The sequence below is a fragment of the Trichomycterus rosablanca genome, chromosome 4, assembly GCF_030014385.1.
Source record: "Trichomycterus rosablanca isolate fTriRos1 chromosome 4, fTriRos1.hap1, whole genome shotgun sequence".
Taxonomy (NCBI): domain Eukaryota; kingdom Metazoa; phylum Chordata; class Actinopteri; order Siluriformes; family Trichomycteridae; genus Trichomycterus; species Trichomycterus rosablanca.
The window spans coordinates 36,106,937-36,127,315 of record NC_085991.1 but is presented as its reverse complement, the minus strand read 5'-3'; the positions used below and the strand labels follow the sequence as shown (position 1 = coordinate 36,127,315).

Below are 20,379 nucleotides of genomic sequence, written 5' to 3'. Positions count from 1 at the left end.
TCGCTGTTGGGTCATTTCTTAAAGCCCTTAACCTTAAAGTGCTTGGATTGTACTCAGTCACAGTTTTAGGTCACTTTGAATAAACGTGTCTGCTAAATGCCTAAAATGTAAATGATGAACAGATTTTACTGCTGAATTGTGTAATAGTTTTCTTGTTTATGACATAAATCAGGATTTCTTAACCTTGAGGCTGCACACACAAGCACCTACCTGACAGCTATAATGTAAATTAGAGATATATTTGTGAGGAAAAGAAATACATGGCTAAGTGTTCAGTTTTAATGTAATTAGTTGAGTGTTCTGTAATGATATCTCTTGTCTTTAATTGCCTCTAATCATTTAAAAACGGAACCACTTAGGTGACCTATGAGCATCATCTAGAGTTGCACATTAATCTTTTCCTTTCCTAGCTCTGCAAAAATCCTCCTACATCTAACTGCAGGGATGACTGGTGTTTTAATTCATTTAAAATTTACATTAATACATTTCAAACTTTACTGATGTTTTTCTTTTTAATGGTTCTAAAAGTAGATGTTTATACATCTCATCACAGCTTGTTCGGGCAAGCCAGCAAGACTGTTTAACATAAAGGTCTATGTTCCATCTGCTTCTATGCAGTTTCTTCATGTACTTTCTCACCATTTGTACATAATTTGTACATGAATCATTATATATATATTTACTAGGGCTGTCAAACGATTAAAAATGTTAATCGCGATTAATCTCAGAATTTCATATAGTTAATCGCGATTAATCGCATTTAAAAAAATCTGTGTAAATGTTATAGAAAACAAGGATTTTTAAGTTAAATGTTACAATTAAAATGGTGAACACATTTTATGCTAAATGTACTAATGTTAAAAAACTGCTGGGACAAGAGAAAACTGTAAGGGAGTTTTATTCACTCACATACTAAGCAGTAAATGTCAGATTGTAGGTTAGAATTTCTCCATCAGTATTGTGACAATGGTTTGATGGACGTTTCTACACGAAGTGAGTGTGTTTTGACCCTTTGGGGCTTCCATAGTTCATGAACTAACGTGCTTGACTCAGCTTTCCGGTATTCGGTACAGAAGAAGAAGTTAATTAAGTGTAATAAAGTGTTCTGCTCCCGACAACTTGTGAATATACCGTGTATTTATTTCTTTATTAAGCAATTGCATCACTACAACGCTCGGTTACATTATGTTAACAAACCGCAAATGAAAAACGGTGGCAAGTCTGACATTAAAACGTTTGTTCTACCAGTCAAGTGTCAACATGAACTAGAATTTGCGTTAACGGCACTAATTTCTTTAATCGCGTTAAATTAAGATCGCGTTAATGCGTTATTATCGCGTTAACTTCGACAGCCCTAATATTTACATATATTTACACCCTTCGGTTACATCCATGACAGAAACGGTAGTTACTCGTTACACAGGATTCATCAGTTCACAAGGTTATATCAAACCCAGTCATGGACAATTTTGTATTTCCAATTTACTTTACTTGCATGTCTTTGGACTGTGGGACGAAACCGGAGCACAAACCCACAACCCAGAGTAAACCCACGAAGACACGGGGAGAACATGCAAACTCCACACAGAAAGGACCCGGACCTCCCCACCAGGGGATCGAACCCAGGACCTTTTGATAAATATACACATAAAGATCTTACTAGGCTCACAGTGGGGGTTCTGTCATTATGCAGAAAAACGCTGGGCACAATGGAGTAATATACAATTAACAGGACGCCAGTCCAAGGCATCACACACGTACCCATTGACCCAATCACACACTCACTCACTCACTCACTTACTCACTCACTCACTCACTCTCAACTAGAAATTAGAAGTGGGGGTAAATGAGCAAACAAGGACAATGGCTAGAGGCATTGTTCAAACCTAGGTCCCCAGAGCCCGAGCACCATACAGCACCCACATTACTTTCTATGCCACTGTACTATCCTGAACAGTGGGGGTTCTGTCATTATGCAGACAAACGCTGGGCGCAATGAAGTAATATACAATTAACAGGACGCCAGTCCAAGGCGTCACACACTTACCCATTGACCCAATCACTCACTCACTCACTCACTCACAAATAGAATATGAAATAGAAATGAGAAGTTGAGGTAAATAAGCAAACAAGGACAGTACAGCACAAAATCCTTACTGACAATGGTTAGAGGCTTTGTTCAAACCTAGATTCTAAAGGCCTTAGCACCATACAGCACCCACATTACTTTCTATGCCACTGTACCACCCTGTCATATAATTGTTTTCATTATTATTTAGTGTTTTTAGTCTAAGTGACACATGTTTATACACACTGAGTTTAACTGATCTTTCACATGTATGTGATTCTTATGTAAAAGTTTAATAAAATCATGAAGAAAAAAATGAATGATTAACTTAGAACTTTATTATAGTAAGGTATCAAAGGCTATGGGCTCAAATGAATGAATGAATTTGAAATGACACCCTTGCATAATATTCTTAATATCTGAATAGTTTGTGCTGCAATTGTAAAGTTAAATTTATTAAAAAAAGAATCCATTTTAACTGGACTAACTTAATGCAAGGCTTAGGCTTGGCTTTCCCAAGAACTGCGCTTTAATTGGATTTTTTCCCCACTAGTGTACATTAGGGTTTATTGATGAGCTTTCCCACACGTTCTACTATACGAGACACCCACCTTAGCTATGCAGTATTTTTCCTCTAGCTGTATCATACTGTGGAAGTTCCACCTGGGTGTTGGGGTGGCATATCACCGGCACAGGCAGTCAGCAGGGTGCATTTTTTTGTAGGCCGGCACAGTTCTGCAGCCCAGTGGGAGCTCTTAAGCAGTGGGCATCTTATGCTGAATGCCAGGCTCCCAGCGTCCAAGCTGTTCGTTCATTTGTCATTCAGACACAATCATGTCAGGAGAGGACTGACTGAGTCCACTCACATAAATATTTATCTCGGGGCAGTACACTATATCTGGCCATAAGAGACTTTGCACTTTTCTGTATTTGTTGTGATGGCCTGAGAAAATGAGTTTTCTCCATCTCTAGGTCTTGATTGCTGGGGACAAATCAAAATGGGATTTTATATAAGCCTTTGTCTGTTGTGCTATGTCACTGCCACACAATCACTGTATATTAATAGATCATGAGGAGCGTCCTCGGGTAATTATAAAGGATCAGCTGTGATATTGCTTAGCTCACAGTGTCCCTGAAGTTAAAAAAGATCACATATAAATGCTTAGTTTCTTTTAAATGGCTGATTTTGATAGCATATATTGTTTCTTTTTGGCTGGGATTCATCATCATAGCATATTTCATTTCATTTAAGAAAGAAAAATGTTTAAGGGACAATATTTAGGTAGCTCAGCGATTAAGGTACTGGACTAGTGATCAGAGAAGTGCTCGCATTGTATAACATCACAACTGTTAGCATCGCCTAAATTCTTAAAATGTTATGTGTATATATACACTGATCAGCCATAACATTAAAACCACCTCCTTGTTTCTACACTCACTGTCCATTTTATCAGCTCCACTTACCATATAGAAGCACTTTGTAGTTACTGACTGTACAATTACTGACTGTAGTCCATCTGTTTCTCTGCATACTTTTTAACCTGCTTTTACTCTGTTCTTCACTGGTCAGGACTCCACAGGACCACCACAGAGCAGGTATTATTTAGGTGGTGGATCATTCTCAGCACTGCAGTGACAATGACATGGTGGTGGTGTGTTAGTGTGTGTTGAGCTGGTATGAGTGGATCAGACACTGCAGCACTGCTGGAGTTTTTAAATACCGTGTTCACTCACTTTCCACTCTATTACACATTTTTACCTAGTTGGTCCACCTTGTAGATGTAAAGTCAGAGACGATCACTCATCTATTGCTGCTGTTTAAGTTGGTCATCTTCTAGACCTTCATCAGTGGTCACAGGACACTGCCTGCGGGCACTGTTGGCTGGTATTTTTGGTTGGTGGACTATTCAGTGATGGTGAGGTGTTTAAAAACTGATATCAGCACAACACACAGTAATACACCACCACCATGTCAGTGTTACTGCAGTGCTGAGAATGATCCACCACCCAAATAATACCTACTCTGTAGTGGTCCTGAAAGAGTCCTAAACATTGAAGAACAGCATGAAAGGGGGCTAACAAAGCATGTAGAGAAACAGATGGACTACAGTCAGTAATTGTAGAACTACAGAGTGCTTTTATATGGTAAATGAAGCTGATGAAATGGACAGTGAGTGTAGAAACAAGGAGGTGGTTTTAATATTATGGCTATATATACTGCAGACCAGTTGCAGGAAACCTTGAAATCACAGTGTCTAAAATTTTGCCTCGAGCTGTTTAACATTGTACAGAATATTAAGGTTTGTAATAAGCAGCCCTGGTTTCTGCCAGTATATATCAGTATACAGCTTTATATTATGATATAATGGTAGAACCAAATCTCTAGCAGTACACATATTTAGATAGATATATATCTTTATATCACCCAGCCTTAAATGGTAAAATTACTATCCCCTTCAGTTCTGCTTGCTGATCGTAAAATAAAATACACTACGAAATGTGACCATGAGTCTCAGTTGAGTTCCTAAATCTGTGACTTGAAGTTTAAGTGGAGATGAAGCGCGCCGCATCATCCTCTCCTCCCCCTCACACATTTTCTATCCAGTTCCCTCCAATCCTCTTCTAATTTCCATCTTGCTTATCAGCCTCCACCACCTCTATGCTATCTTTTATTTCTTCTTTCCCCCTCCAGTGTGAGCCTCTTGTGTTTGCATGCTTGAGAACAATCTCCTTTTTCATCTCAACCTTCAGCCTGAGAGTCACAAATTGCTATTCATAAACTCATCACTGCTTCTGTTATGCCACAGAGCCACCGTCTTCGATTTGTAATATTGTTACTTAGATCTACAGTACATATACAGATCATCCATTCCTGCACATTTCATCTATCATGTCGATGTATCTCCAGATCAAATACTTCCCTATTAAATTTTTAATAAATGTCATTCCAAATGACTCTCATGAGCAGAATTTAATATGAATAAAGTGCTGAATGGTAATTTTGACTGTGAATTATGATGTAGTTTGAGTGTCTATAACTGTATAACGATTTAGTCGTATTTTAGTCATTTGGTTAGTGTGTTAAGTGGCAAAAAACAGCAGCGATTTTTCTTCACCAAAATTTAACTGTTTCAGTCAATAACACACACACACACACACACACACACTCAAACAGCAATTCATCAGACGTTTCTGACAATGATCATGATTATCTAGGTTGTAGATGAAGCTGACTTGCGTGTGTAGTGGAATATAGTGAGAGAGGAGGGAGTTGGCGTCTACCTTATTGTTTTCTTCGTCATTTGATTACAGCAGCAAGACAAAGTTAGGACAGGTGGAAATAAGGTTGGGCAAAGTGGGTGGTTGAGGAGCCCATTTTCATGTCCTTGAGGTCCCTAAGAGGTCCCACAACACACAGGCAGTGATCGCACCTATCTTCTCTTAAACATTCTCAATTGTGTCTGTTTCACAATCGACCAGGCTGGTGCATTGCTGAGACTTAAACCCTGGTCTCGTCTATGGTGGACTAGTGGGACACACACACACACACACACACACACACACACAAACACACACACACACGCAAACTAACACTCACAGAGAGAGAGAGAGGTACAGAAAGTAAACACGAAAATGCTTTTACTTTTGGTTCAAGCTAAAATATTTCTTATTTTACTATTTTACTTTACTGTTTAATATCACTTTACTTTTTTTGTATTTTGTTTATGCATTTTCTCCCTTTTTTTCTCCTGACTTTAGCGCGTCCAATTGCCTAATTGCCACACGACACGTGGGCAGCAGCCGTATGCATCTTGTCACCTACACTTGATGAAGAGTGCAATGCAGATCAGCACTGTGTACGGAGAGACACACCCTGATCAGTGCACTCTTTCCTCGTCTCTGTAAAGGCGCCATCAATCAGCCAGCAGAGGTCATAGTTGCATCAGTCATGAGAGAGTCCTTATGCGGCTTAATATCCCACCCCTATATGAACAACAGGACAATCATTGTTCATGTGGTTGCTCAGCCCAGCGGGCAGGCAGAGCTGATATTCGATACGATGTATTCGAGATCCAAGCTCTGGTGTTCTAGCATGTGTTTTTACCGCTGTGCCACCTGAGCGGCCCATCACTTTACCATGTAATATTTAATCTATATTTAATTTGTACCATACACTGTATACTTGGAACTGCACCTCCCTGCACTTTTCATTCAATTTTCATTCCATTCTCATTTCTTCCTCATCATTAATAACTGCACTGTAGTTAAGCAATATATCTATTATACATTTTACAGAGAATAAAAATGGTGACAATTCACACTTTAAAATGTATAATATGATTTCTACACATGGCTTAATTTGATGGGTTTAGTCAAATAAATTAAGCCAGTGCAATCAAGTACAATTAAGTGAGCTACATTAAACAAAAAGGATCCAGCATACAGAGACTCGGACGTGTCAGATGTTCCAGTAGCAATTATTTACATTTACACCATTTAGCAGATGCTTTTATCCACAGTGACTTACAGTTGTGCGCATATATGCTGCAAGAAATCACAGGTTGAGGACCCTGCACAGGGGACAAATCAGATGTTTGGGCTCTGTAATGTTTACCTGCAGCCCAGTAGTGTTTTCTTTGCACAAAGTGAGGCTGTTTATAAAATGTTTTGGTATTTTGGTTGCTGCTGCTGGTGCTTTTCTCTTCTAGTCTCATTGCATTTTTTTAAGCTGGAAGGCCAGAAGGGATGGGAAGAGCTTGTCTATTGATGGAGGCTTCTTGGAAAAGGAATACATGTTGAATAAAAAAAAACCTCAACCTCCTACTCAAAGGCACTCTTTTTATCAGCTAGCACAGCTAACCACATGCAGTGCATATAGAGCAAACAGCAACAAAACAGCTAGCAGGTAGTGCTCACGCGTTGGCTGCAGGACTGTGTCCTCCTTCTCATAATGACTGACTATAAATCTGTTGCTGGCACAGATCTTTGCATATAAATCTTGCGTTTGGGTTAATTTTGTCATGCTCCCTGTAGATTGTATTTATTTTTGTGATTAAAAGCAGTTGTGAGGAAAAAGAACATGTTTTACTGCTTTAGTGCTAAAAGAAAAATGTTTATCTGTTGCTCTGCAGTCTTTGTTGTTACTGTGGGTTCCTGTACCCCATTTATCAAACAAAAGGGACCCCCATAGAACCTCAACTGACCAGATGCTGTTGTTTTGAACCATTCTTGGTACTAAAATGACACAATTGTGGAACCAACATGGTACTGAGTTCTGCTCATATTAAGTATAGCAGGTGCAGCAGTGCTGTTGGGATTTTTACAAATCAATTCTGCACCTTTTTTTGTTTTATATTTTTGTTTATGCATTTTCTCCCCTTTTTCTCCCTTTTAGCGCGTCCTATTGCCCGGTTGCGTCATGTTTTCTCTCCACCAATGCCGATCCCTGCTCTGATTGAGGAGAATGAAGCTAACCCACGCCCCCTCCGACACGTGGGCAGCGTGCCGTATGCATCTTATCACCTACACTTTAACGAGTGCAGTGCAGCTCAGCGTTGTGTACGGAGAGACACACCCTGAGAGCACTCTTTTCTCATCTCTGTGTAGGCGCCATCAATCAGCCAGCAGAGGGAGTCATGGGAGAGAGACCCCATCCGGCTTAGTCCCGCCCATATCTGAACAACAGGCCAATCGTTGTTCATGTGGCCGCTCAGCCTTAGGTACGATACGATGTATTCGAGATCCCAGCTCTGGTTCCAGTGTGTGTTTTTACCGCTGCGCCGCCTGAGCGGCAATTCTGCACCTTGACATCTGGCATGAAAAGGATGCTCACACAAAAACATTAATCCAACAGCATCCTGTGATCAGAACGCGTCCACTAATATAAGAATAAAGGAAGATTACCACACATTAAATGAGAAAAATAAAATAAAATAGCTAACTAGCATTTAACAGTACAACTAAGAGAGCTCACAGGGCATGTGTTCCTAATAAAGAGGCCAGTAAGTTTATACAGTATTAAAAAATCCCAACAACACTGCTGCACCTGATACACCTATACTAGATCACACACTACCATATCGTTTTTATATGTGCAATTGCAGTGCTGAGAATAGTCTATGATCCAAACATTATCTGGGCAGTGAGGGGTCATTTCTGATTAATACACATGGTATGGGGGAAGGGGAGCAGAGCAATGGCTGGGGTACTGGCAGTAATTGTATTGCAACGAATTTCTTAAGTGTCAGATTGATGTACCTATTTAATTGCTGGGTGATTTTATTGTCTGTGTCAGTGGGAGGTTGCCGAACAGCCTAGCCATTGGTGCTCTCTCTCTTTTACATAATAAGTGTTATGAATGTTGGCATGAAACTAATGCTTGTCTGCTTGTGCAGGACCAGTTTCCAGAGAGGGGAGAGATTCTGGTCTCAGCGCCGGACCTGGAGCTGGTGCTGCAAGTAGAGCGTAATCAGTAAGTTTTTTACTCAGCTTTGACCCCCACTGACAAAATACCACAGAGTGAAATAATACAAAGGACTATGTCACTACCTTATAATATAGTACAAATGTATTAACAATAAAGAGATTTGTAGATTAGTGTGGCTGCTTTAAATTCTTAGCAGGTGCACCGATCAATACACTGACTTAACAAAAAAAACACTTAAATACTACATTACTACATTATTGTATTTAATACAATTAAAAACTCCAGCTAGAGGTGAATAAAAATGTCTTTATTTGTCATATATACATATACACATGTACAGGACAATGAAATTCTTTCTTCGCATATCCCAGCATGTTTGGAAGCTGAGGTCAGAGATTGTACAGCGCCCCTGGAGCAGACAGGGTTAAGGGCCTTGCTTAGGGGCCCAACAGTGGCTCCACAGCAGAGCCTAAATTTGAACCGACAATCTTCCGTCCACTGTCCAAGGTGATTTGTATGGGAAGGAAAATGATGTGTTTAGATGTAAGTTGGATATTAGATGATGTGAATCACTGTATTACTGTTTCATATTCAGCCAGATGTAGTACTTTATTTATCGTCATAAAGCTTTTGCCTTAAAGATGTTTTATCCAAGGATAATGTTAATGTTAATGTAATGTAACAATGTAAAGTGCAGTGGTAGCTCAGCAGTTAGGGTATTGAACTAGTAATCAGAAGATCAATTACAATGAGAAAGTCGAAATCTTGGTCCCTTATGCCAAAAGAACATTTTTGGTTAGTCAAGTGTAAACTATAACCATCAAACAACAGGTTCATAAATGCCATAAATTAGCAGCTAGAACATCTGTGATTGTTGTGGAAAAGAAGGAGAGGCCAATAATTCAAAACATACATTAAAAACTGGTTTTGCAATGGCAATGGAATGGAATCAAATATGTGGACTGAAACAAGTCAGTGACAGAAATTCCATCCATTCTGACAAATGGTGAGATCAGTAATGGATGATTGTGGAACTTGGAACTTCACATCTGTGCTGTGTTGCTTAAGGAAACCATCAGATTTGTCTGTTTGTGAAGAGTGTTGATAACGTAGAGCCTTTCAATAATTCAATTCTAGTCAGGGAACAACGCAACATTTGAACCCAGGTCCCCAGGACCCTGGTGTTGTGCACCCATTGCACCACCATACCACCCTGTAGCTAAAAGTTAAGGTTAAAAAAGTCATGATAGAAACTTACTTAATACTAAATAAAAAAAATGTTTATTTTATAATGAAAACTGATCATTTGAAATAAAGCTATACCATTAATATAACTTATTTTCTATGCTAGCCAATTATTGGAGAGAACTGTTAAAATATATATGACTTCATTTAGCAATTCTTTTTTCCATAATGGCTTTCCAAAGTGTTTAAGAGACCCAGGCAGTGAGGTAAAGAGAAATAAGACAAGGTGTAAAATGACTACAGCTATGGTTCATTTGGGAAAGTTAAAACAGACCAGTACCCCATTACACCAGATTAAACAGCCAAACACTGAGAAACAGACCAGACTGATGAGACTGAATGCTTGCAATAAGATAAGCAGATAAGCAGACATCTCCAAAAGCCACAGACAAAGTGTATAATGCCTCTGGATAATTGGAAAAACACTTGACATGAGGGGTTCACTTCACATGGCAACTAAGGCAAAGCACTCTCCAAACTAGAAGTGCCCAAAATCTCCATCCACCTCTGTAATAATTGGTTAGTAAAGACGTCTGAATGCCTGTCAGTCACTGCTCTGCTGACGAGATCAGTGTATGCATGAGAGCGTTGGAAGCAGATGCAGTGGTATCATACTGTACTAAATAATGTAAGCACAATATGTGTTTATTTAGTAATGTAACTACATTTTAATGTTGGAATACTATTTAATACAGTAGTGTGCACAGACTGAACCTCTGCTGGTTTAATAAAAAAACAGTAAGACAAAGTAGGTGTTAATCTAAAGTAAAGTTTAACTTAATTTTCTGGTATTTGTTTGGCTGAACAATTCCTTTTAAAATCAATTTCAGAGTTTATTTTAGAGGGTACTGATAGGTCAATGGTTAAGGTACCTTACTAGAGATCAGAAGGTTGCTGGTTCAAGCCCCACCATTGAAAGGTTGACACTGTTGGACCCTTGAGCAAGGACCTTAACTATCAATTGCCTGAATTGTATAATGTCACAATTGTAAGTCGCTTTCAATAAAAGCATCTGATAAATGCTGCAAATGTAAATGCATTTTAGAGCAGGGGTTATGAACATGAACCCCCTTCCTTGGTCCCAATCTTAAACTTGCACCTCCCTCCGCACACACACACCAACCCTCGCCCAGAAAGATCTTGACAAGCTACAATAATAGAATTAATGTTGTGTACCTCATACATATGATGCAATTTTGCTGATTTAAATATTTACTTCAAAAAGATAATACAACTACTTTATTTAATGCCAAGTTCCCACTACACAACTTTCCAAGTCATCAGGTCGTTGTACAGTTCACACTACACAACTGGATCTCTTGTAATCGGGAGTCTTTCAAGTCGATGTGGCTTTCACACTACACGACTAATCGGCGATAGAGGGTTTCACACTACATGATCTATCACCAACTGGAATCGCAGGCGAGCTTCTCTGGTCTACCAAACTACGTTTTGTCACAAAAACTAATGCGAGAAGTGACGAAAGGTTTAATAATACCACTTCTAAAAATGCACGAGCAATGCAAGTAGCGAGCGATCAAAGTTTGTGCACTGATGTGCAGCGTAAAATCCAGGAATGAGTGGATTTAGCTACGTGAACAGCATGGATTGTTCTGCAGTGAGTTGGAGGTTAATAAATATTTTTGCAATGCAACGTTGGTATTATGTTTTGTAGAGAGCGATAAGGTCAGAAATACTGTAAAACTTGTGTGTGTGCAGATGTATTTTGATATAAACTATATTATGCCCGTCCCACCTTTTTACAACTCCTCCCCTGCGTTTCTCCTCACACTGTATCTTGAGTTCTCATTGGCTGTTCGACGTAGCACTCATTGCCAGTTGTACGACTCAGATCCAGATATTTCACATGCTAGAAATCTCTCTTCGGTCGGATCGAGTTGTTGAGTACTTCACACATAGCGATTGAGAGCCGAGTTTTGTTCGCTGAGCGATTGTCGAGTTCCTTCTGAGCCAGCCAATCTAGTGCCGACCAGTCGGTGAGCGAAAATCAGGGCAAAAATCTTGTAGTGTGAACTAGGCATAATGTGACGATTCAGCCTGTTTCAGGTTGAAGAGTAGTTTTAGAGTAGCATGTCACAAGAAAAAGGAATAGCTTGTGATAGCATGGCTTAATGTGGTAAAACTGCGACTTAAAGCTTTACTCCAGGATAAAACCATTGTAAAGTAAAATGTGAGTAAATACACTAAAATGATTTATAGTTACACAGTAGTTATGATCTACAAGTGACAGTTATAAAGTAGTGTTTAAAATGTCTTACAAAAGGTGCATTTACATCCTTAAAACTCTGCGTGTTTATGACTTCCCTTGATTGATGGGCAGCTAAGAATATTTTAGTTTTGATAAACCCTAAAAGCTTTGTGCTGTCCAAAATTCCTTAAGGCTGCTTTCATACACACTTCTGAGAAAGCATATTGCAGCTTAAAAGTGTATTACCTTAAAATTAATAATATGAATTATCATTCTTGTGCATGCATTATGTTATAAAAAGGACTGTAAGATAATTTCTCATCTTACTTAATTGGTTTAGTTGATATGACTTTCCTGTGTCTCAAAATCAAATCATAGAAAGACAGAGAGACAGGAAAAGGCCACATATTCAGTACCTATTACAGTGGTAGGATGTGAAAGGCTATTTTAATTAAAACATTTTATTGAAATTTGCTTTCTAGATTAGATTGAATGGTTTAATTCATGGGATTCTCTTCTAAAATGAGTCTGGTGTGGTGTTAACTGTGAGTGTGTGTGTAGGGGTTATATGAATAATTGGCTAGCAGACAGTCTGCAGTAAGCAAGTGAATTAATGCAGTATAATCGAATGGCATATGTGCTTTAGGTAGTAGTTTTAGCCTCATGTAATGAGTTTTAATCTACTGCTAGTAAGATTTTTCCAGTTAATTTTTGGGCTCATCATTTATTTTTTAAATTAGCAGCTCAGACTCTACTAAATAAATTTTTGCACTGTTGACATTTAGAGATGATTGTGATTTTGATGTAGATCAAGCTTTTGACCTAATCTGTGAAAGTGAAGTGTTTGCATGGTGTGTTTTCACATGGCAGGACTTTGGGTGTGGAGAACTACCTGCTGTGCTTCACAGAAGGATAAGCTCTAAGAAAGCAGCTCATGTGTGCAAGCAAAGCACAAGCACTTCTCTACCTGCAGGGAAAGAATGGAAGGAAGAAAATATCTGATTACTAGAATGAGAAAAGTCACCAAGAGCAACAAGGCAGAGCAAATTAGAATCATGAAGTGTAATGATAAACAACTCGAGAGCAGTAGAGAGAGAATTAGAAGAGGAAGCCATGTGGTTAATTGATTGCAACTAACCAAATTTGACCTTAAAAGTGCGGTTTAAACCACTGACCTAAATCTCTAGTGTCTTTACCTCAAGGCCAAATTATATTGTATAACTTTTAAAATATAATATATATATATATATATATATATATATATATATATATATATATATATAATTATAAATATAATAGCAGCAGAAGACTAATTGGTTATACTAAATTGGGAGAAAAAGGGAGAAAATGCATAAATAAAATATACACTGATCAGCCATAACATTAAAACCACCTCCTTGTTTCTACACTCATTGTTCATTTCATCAGCTCCACTTACCATATAGAAGCACTTTGTAGTTCTACTTACTGACTGTAGTTAATCTGTTTCTCTACATACTTTTTAACCTGCTTTCACCCTGTTCTTCAATGGTCAGGACCCCCACAGAGTAGGTGTTATTTAGGTGGTGGATCATTCTCAGCACTGCAGTGACAATGACATGGTGGTGGTGTGTTAGAGTGTGTTGTGCTGGTATGAGTGGATCAGACACAGCAGCGCTGCTGGAGTTTTTTAAAATACCGTGTCCACTCTATTAGACACTCCTACTTAGTTGGCCCACCTTGTAGATGTAAAGTCAGAGATGATCACTCATCTATTGCTGCTGTTTGAGTTGGTCATCTTCGAGACCTTCATCAGTGGTCACAGGACGCTGCACACAGGGCGCTGTTGGCTAAATGTTTTCGGTTGGTGGACTATTCTCAGGTCAGCAGTGACAGTGAGGTGTTTAAAAACTCCATCTGCGCTGCTGTGTCTTATGCACTCATACTCATATATATATATATATTATAACTAAAGTAAAGTTGTGATGTCTCTTTTCCACTGCCCCAGTGAACATTTGAATAACCAGCAAGCTCCAATCCGTAATCAGTGTTTATTAGCTGAACTGTTATACTATAAGATACTGTAGTTCCCTAATGTACAGTACACTTTAATTATAGCATATATGGAAGGTTAGACTGTGTTTTATTATCCAAGGAAAATACTTCTATACACAACATCAAACATCAAGCATCTACACACAACAACATACAAAAAGCCTCGTTTACACTCACAACTTTATTTACACATTATTTACACATGCAGCATTTACTGTCTGATTACATTGGTTAGTCCTGCTTTCTTGGTAAAAGGAATGGTATTACTGTCCTTCCTATCAATCATGCCTCACCAGCCAGGGTGTGTAAGCTTGTAAGCTTATTTGTGTGGACAAAGGCAGTGATCATCTCTTCAGACCTGTTAATATGCCCAATAGATTAGCATGAGCAGCAGCCTTTAAAAATACAAATGACCAAATTAACCTAATGTAGGAAAAATATATAAAATAAACAAATAAATAAACTAAAATACTGTATTTGCTTAGATTCTTAGCCCATGAGTGCTTACACTAATCAAGGAGTGGTAAGTCTTTCACATCCTCAGTAGAATAAGGCTGTAGTGCACACTTCATGTCATTGTAAGAACTCATTGTGTACTGCACAAGTAGTGACTGAACTGTCTGATTACTATTTCTTTAATAAATTATATTGTACAGTAATTATTAAAACCTAAAATATAGCATGTTAATGTGCATATTAAATTTAGCAAATAAACAGAACGTGAACACGAATGTTTGCAAAGAATACCTTTTTTTCTATTTATTTATGCATTTGCTCCCCTTCTCCCCCGATTTAGCATAGCCAATTAGTCCTCCACTGCTGGGGATCCCAGTTGCATTTAAGGAGGGCATATTTTCCTGCTCCACACCTCCTTCGACACGTCCTTGCACAGTCCTTCAACCCCTTTTTCACTCGTGCCTCGGTGGATTCGCACATGAAGCCCATCCACTTCTGCACAGGCATCTCGGTCTGCTAACTAGGGTCCTTGCACAGCGTTTGAAGACCCCACCCATTTAGTCCGGTCTTTTCCCACCCAGCAGACTCAGTGGCCAATTTTGTCTGCTGTAGGCACTGCCAATTGTGCCCGCTATATGGCGCCCAGCCCGCCGGTAGCAGAGCCGAGATTCGACCCAGGGTGTTCAGAATCTCAGTGCTGGTGTGCTAAAGGAATATCCTGCTGCACCACTTGGGCGCCAAAGAATACTATTTTTAAATTTGTTGCCTGCAGAGAATGTGTTAGCCTGCCTGGAAAATCAACAATATATGGAATTTGACTAAGCTGACTAACATAAGATGTTATTATAAGTAAATTACTGCTAAAATAGTTTAAAACTTAATAGTATTTTGCAGTATTATTGCAAAAATTTATGAGTGCTTGAGAGATGCTGGGAGCTGAATACATCAGCTGTTCAATACAGTGCCTGGTTAAGGCTCTATTGTAAATGGCTAAGTGATTAAACCCTTTTTAAAATAACCAAAACCAAGAATTGAAAGTATGAGAACTGTTTTGCAGGAGCCATGCAGTAAAAATATTAAAAACTCAGTCTGAGGGTTTCCAGGATAAGTGGAATGAACACAGCTTTGGCTGCCAAGCTGGAGGGATATGTCTCAAACCACAATCTATTAACTATACAGTTTTCTCAAAATATGAATTTCATCTTTACTGGAAAATATTCCAGCACATTATTTATGTGGTACCTGAACACACAGCAGCTTTGCACTGTAGCCTGATACAAAACGACATGCACTGTCTTACTGACTGTTTCTTATTGTTGCTTAGTTCACACTACATAACTAATCATTGATTGATGACTGATAAAATCAGGTTGTTTGGGTACACTAAATAAGCGGTTGTCATGGGACGGCACAGATACTTAAAATAATTCACCAACTTACCATAAGCCATAACCACATCCTCAAAATAAAATTAGAATTTTACATAGTCATAGTGTGCAGTACCAGTCATAGTGTGCATTAGGAATTACCAGTAAAGGAAATACATCTACATTTAAAGCTACACTAAATACAGCAGGGTTTTTTTTTTACTTTCTGTAAGATATGAGAAAAACATACAAAACTCCACACAGTACAGAGGCAATGATAGATCCTGTGGCACTGAAACAATGTGAAACCAACCCGTTGCCATTGTGTTAATGTAATGGATAATTTGACATGTGGTTTTATACATGTGATATTAAATCAGCGTATATGACAGGACCAGTGCTGATTATAAATTATTGGGAGGTTTGGTGGCAGGATTGGGCTTATCAGTTTTGTTTTAGTGGGGATTTATACCCCCATTTTCTGCAGATTCTGCTGACCTTTAATTTAATGAGAGAGAATAGGCTGTGTCCCATAGGCTTTTCCAGGAATGTTCATAAGGGGTGAATCTGACTGTTGATTTAAAGCAGGAAGAAATTGGAATTGGAACGGGTTTGTTTGGATAGAAAGAAATTCATCAATAGCTTGATTTTAGTTAGAAAATAAATTTTTTACGCTATTGACACTGGGCGGCATTTTACGATGCATGCAGTCGGGGAAGTTTGTGTTTAAGCTGTGCTTTGCAAGCAGCCGAGATTAGCGAGAGCAGCAGTGCGGTTTCAAAAGGTGCATTCATTTCTGTTAATGAGAGCATCATTCTTTAGCTAATTGTCCAGCAGAGAAAGCAGCGCTCCTGCAAATAAATTAACCAGTAAATGCTCTCTGAATGTTTTTCAATGCTATTGATTCTTAAAAAGTTAAACTTAATGACACTGTCTGTCTGTGCCAAACCTCTAGTTGGAAAATTACAATGTTTTCGTTCTTGCAGTGTCAAGTTCCATTGAGTAAGTGTTTATGAATGCGTAGAACATCTGCACATCCAGCTCAAGGCTCATTTGGAGCCAAAGGCAGATTCTGTTCCTCTCTCAGCCAGCAGCTTCTGTTTATGTAATATGATTCCTCTTTGTACAGGCTGTTATTTGTATTAGCTGTCCACCTGACAGCCATATTGATTAAGCAATAAGTGTTATGATGTGGGAGGAAGGACCCAAGGATGCGGAGGTTTAACTAAAAAAGGTTTTATTTACAAAATCATAAACATAATATACATAAAATAAAAGGAATAACAGTAACAAAAAACACTTCGGGGAATCCCGAAGGCAGCCGGTGACGCCAGACTGAAAGAAACAAGGGAAAAAACATAAAGGGGAAAAAGGGAAAGCGCGAGGCACGAACCCTGGTCGCTCACCTCCAGGCTGGGAGCTTAAGCACGCTGCCACAGCAACGCTGAAAGCAAAACCGCTCCCAGCACTAAAGAGGCGAAGCGACCGGGTTCGCGAGGTGGGAAACCTCGCGCTGTTGGCCGAAGAAGGGGGGATAACACCGCCGGTAGATAAATGGCACGGCGCTCACCAGCAGTTAATGCTGGTCAGCGCCATGCCATCCACCGGGTGTGATTTACTTGCGGATTTCAAAAGTTAAAAGCAAAGGCGCCGTCACCAGCCAGGGTGGCTGGGAAGTGGCCATTTGCTCCTGCGCTCCAGAGGGCGGAACGTGACGCTGTCACCAGCGGTAGCTGGGAGGGGGTCAGGTTCCTCTGGGCGCAGTCATGGGGTCTCTAGGTGGCGGCGGCACGGCGGCTCGACGGCTCGGCGGCAGCGGCCCGACGGCGACCTGAGAGCGGCAACCAGGCGGCGGCGGCGGCACGACAGCTGCGGCACTATGGCGGCAGCTTGGCGGCGGCGGCGGCGTGGTGGCGCCCACTAGCGGTGGCCCGGCGGCAGCGGCACGGCGGCGGCGGCACAGTGCGGCGGCACAACCTGAAGATAAAAAAAAAACAATAAACATAAAAGGACACCGCAGTGTCAAACAAACTCAAAGAAAGAAAAAAGAATCGGCCAACATGAGCAGAAGGTGCGACGGCTACAGCTCTGCACCTATCCCTTAAATAAGGGAAGGCACAGGTGTAGCCACTTCGCCCTAACGAGCTGGCCAGGTACTTAAAGGCACAGCTCGTTTCTGCTCTGTAAGGCCTGTGGCATCAGGGAGAGATGGTACATTCCCCTGATGCCACAGAGCCTAACAGTACCCCCTTCTTAAGGAGACCTCTCCTGAGGTCTCCAGCCGGCGGTCCCGTCCCCACCAGTGGCTAAAAGCCACTGGGGGAGTGCCCCCCCAAAAAAATCTTTGGGAGAGGACGGGGTCCTCCGCTGGGTCCAGTAATGGTCGCACCTTGCTGTTATGATCTGGGAGGAAGGACCCAAGGATGCGGAGGTTTAACTAAAAAAGGTTTTATTTACAAAATCATAAACATAATATACATAAAATAAAAGGAATAACAGTAACAAAAAACACTTCGGGGAATCCCGAAGGCAGCCGGTGACGCCAGACTGAAAGAAACAAGGGAAAAAACATAAAGGGGAAAAAGGGAAAGCGCGAGGCGCGAACCCTGGTCGCTCACCTCCAGGCTGGGAGCTTAAGCACGCTGCCACAGCAACGCTGAAAGCAAAACCGCTCCCAGCACTAAAGAGGCGAAGCGACCGGGTTCGCGAGGTGGGAAACCTCGCGCTGTTGGCCGAAGAAGGGGGGATAACACCGCCGGTAGATAAATGGCACGGCGCTCACCAGCAGTTAATGCTGGTCAGCGCCATGCCATCCACCGGGTGTGATTTACTTGCGGATTTCAAAAGTTAAAAGCAAAGGCGCTGTCACCAGCCAGGGTGGCTGGGAAGTGGCCATTTGCTCCTGCGCTCCAGAGGGCGGAACGTGACGCTGTCACCAGCGGTAGCTGGGAGGGGGTCAGGTTCCTCTGGGCGCAGTCATGGGGTCTCTAGGTGGCGGCGGCTCGACGGCTCGGCGGCAGCGGCCCGACGGCGACCTGAGAGCGGCAACCAGGCGGCGGCGGCGGCGGCACGACAGCTGCGGCACTATGGCGGCAGCTTGGCGGCGGCGGCGGCGTGGTGGCGCCCACTAGCGGTGGCCCGGCGGCAGCGGCACGGCGGCGGCGGCACAGTGCGGCGGCACAACCTGAAGATAAAAAAAAACAATAAACATAAAAGGACACCGCAGTGTCAAACAAACTCAAAGAAAGAAAAAAGAATCGGCCAACATGAGCAGAAGGTGCGACGGCTACAGCTCTGCACCTATCCCTTAAATAAGGGAAGGCACAGGTGTAGCCACTTCGCCCTAACGAGCTGGCCAGGTACTTAAAGGCACAGCTCGTTTCTGCTCTGTAAGGCCTGTGGCATCAGGGAGAGATGGTACATTCCCCTGATGCCACAGAGCCTAACAATAAGTGCACTTTTAGATGGTACTTCAGCTGAGTGCACGGTTGTAGTCGTGTTTTTTTGATACAAAACTTGTTTTTTGAATTTATAATGGGGTAAGAAAAAAATTACACATACATTTTGATTCTCTCTTTAAACTATTCTGTATCTATGCAGTTTTTTATGCATTTTCCCCCAGTTTTCTTCCCAATCCAGTCATATCCAACAATCCGATTGCATTACGCTTCCTCTCGACTGATGTTGACCTCCACTCTTGACCGAGAAGAGTCATGACGAACACATGCCCCCTCCGACACGTGTGCAGTAGCCGACAGCATCTTTTCACCTGCACAAGTTGGAGAGTCGCACCCTGATCACATTATCCACTGTCTATGTGCAGGCGCCTTCAATTAGCCAGCAGAGGTCATAATTGCATCAGTTACGAGGAACCCCCTTCCCAAACAACAAGCCAATTCATGTAGGTGCCCAGCCTGCCGGTAGCAGAGCCGAGATTCAAACGGATAAGTTTGAGATCATGTAGCCACTCAGCCTGCCGGTAGAAGAGCTGAGATTCGAACCGATGAGTTTGAGATCGTGTAGGCACTCAGCCTGCCGGTGGTGTGCTAACATGTTTTACCGCTGTGCCCTAGTGTTTCACCCAAGTGCCCTATCAGATTTTTTAAAGTGACTTAATGGAAAATGTTGATTCTTCTGATAGAATAAAACTTTTAAACCTGAGTAAACATGCTTTGTCCCCGAGCTGCCTGCCACACACTTAATACTCTTGGGCATACTATATAATGCTTTAGTAAGTCATGTTGGACATGCCTGTGGAGATCAATAATTGTACCCTTATTGTGTCTTTTTGCATTACAGTGTAATTTTTTTACAGTTGCATAGAGTTGTCAGTTGCTTGCTTGCTCTTTAAAACATTTGAGTATTAAACTACTTCTTTGGAAGGGCGGCACGGTGACTAAGTGGGTAGCACATCAAGAAAGTCCTGGGTTCGAGTCCCAGGTGGGACAGTCCGGGTCCTTTCTGTGTGGAGTTTGCATGCTCTCCCTGTGTCAACGTGGGTTTCCTCCGGGTGCTCCGGTTTTCTCCCACAGGCCAAAAACATGCAAGTGAGGTGAATTGGAGGTGCTAAATT

The 20,379-nt window shown here is 41.1% G+C and overlaps 1 protein-coding gene across 2 annotated transcripts in view; it reads left to right on the top strand.

Moving 5' to 3' along the window:
• Positions 1-20,379, top strand: part of adam19a (ADAM metallopeptidase domain 19a) — a 228,234-nt gene that overhangs the window by 57,187 nt on the left and 150,668 nt on the right. For both annotated transcript variants that reach the window (XM_062994232.1, XM_062994231.1), the window contains exon 3: positions 8,464-8,540. In XM_062994232.1, the coding sequence (XP_062850302.1) occupies positions 8,464-8,540 (77 nt within the window). The remainder of the gene's footprint in view (positions 1-8,463; positions 8,541-20,379) is intronic.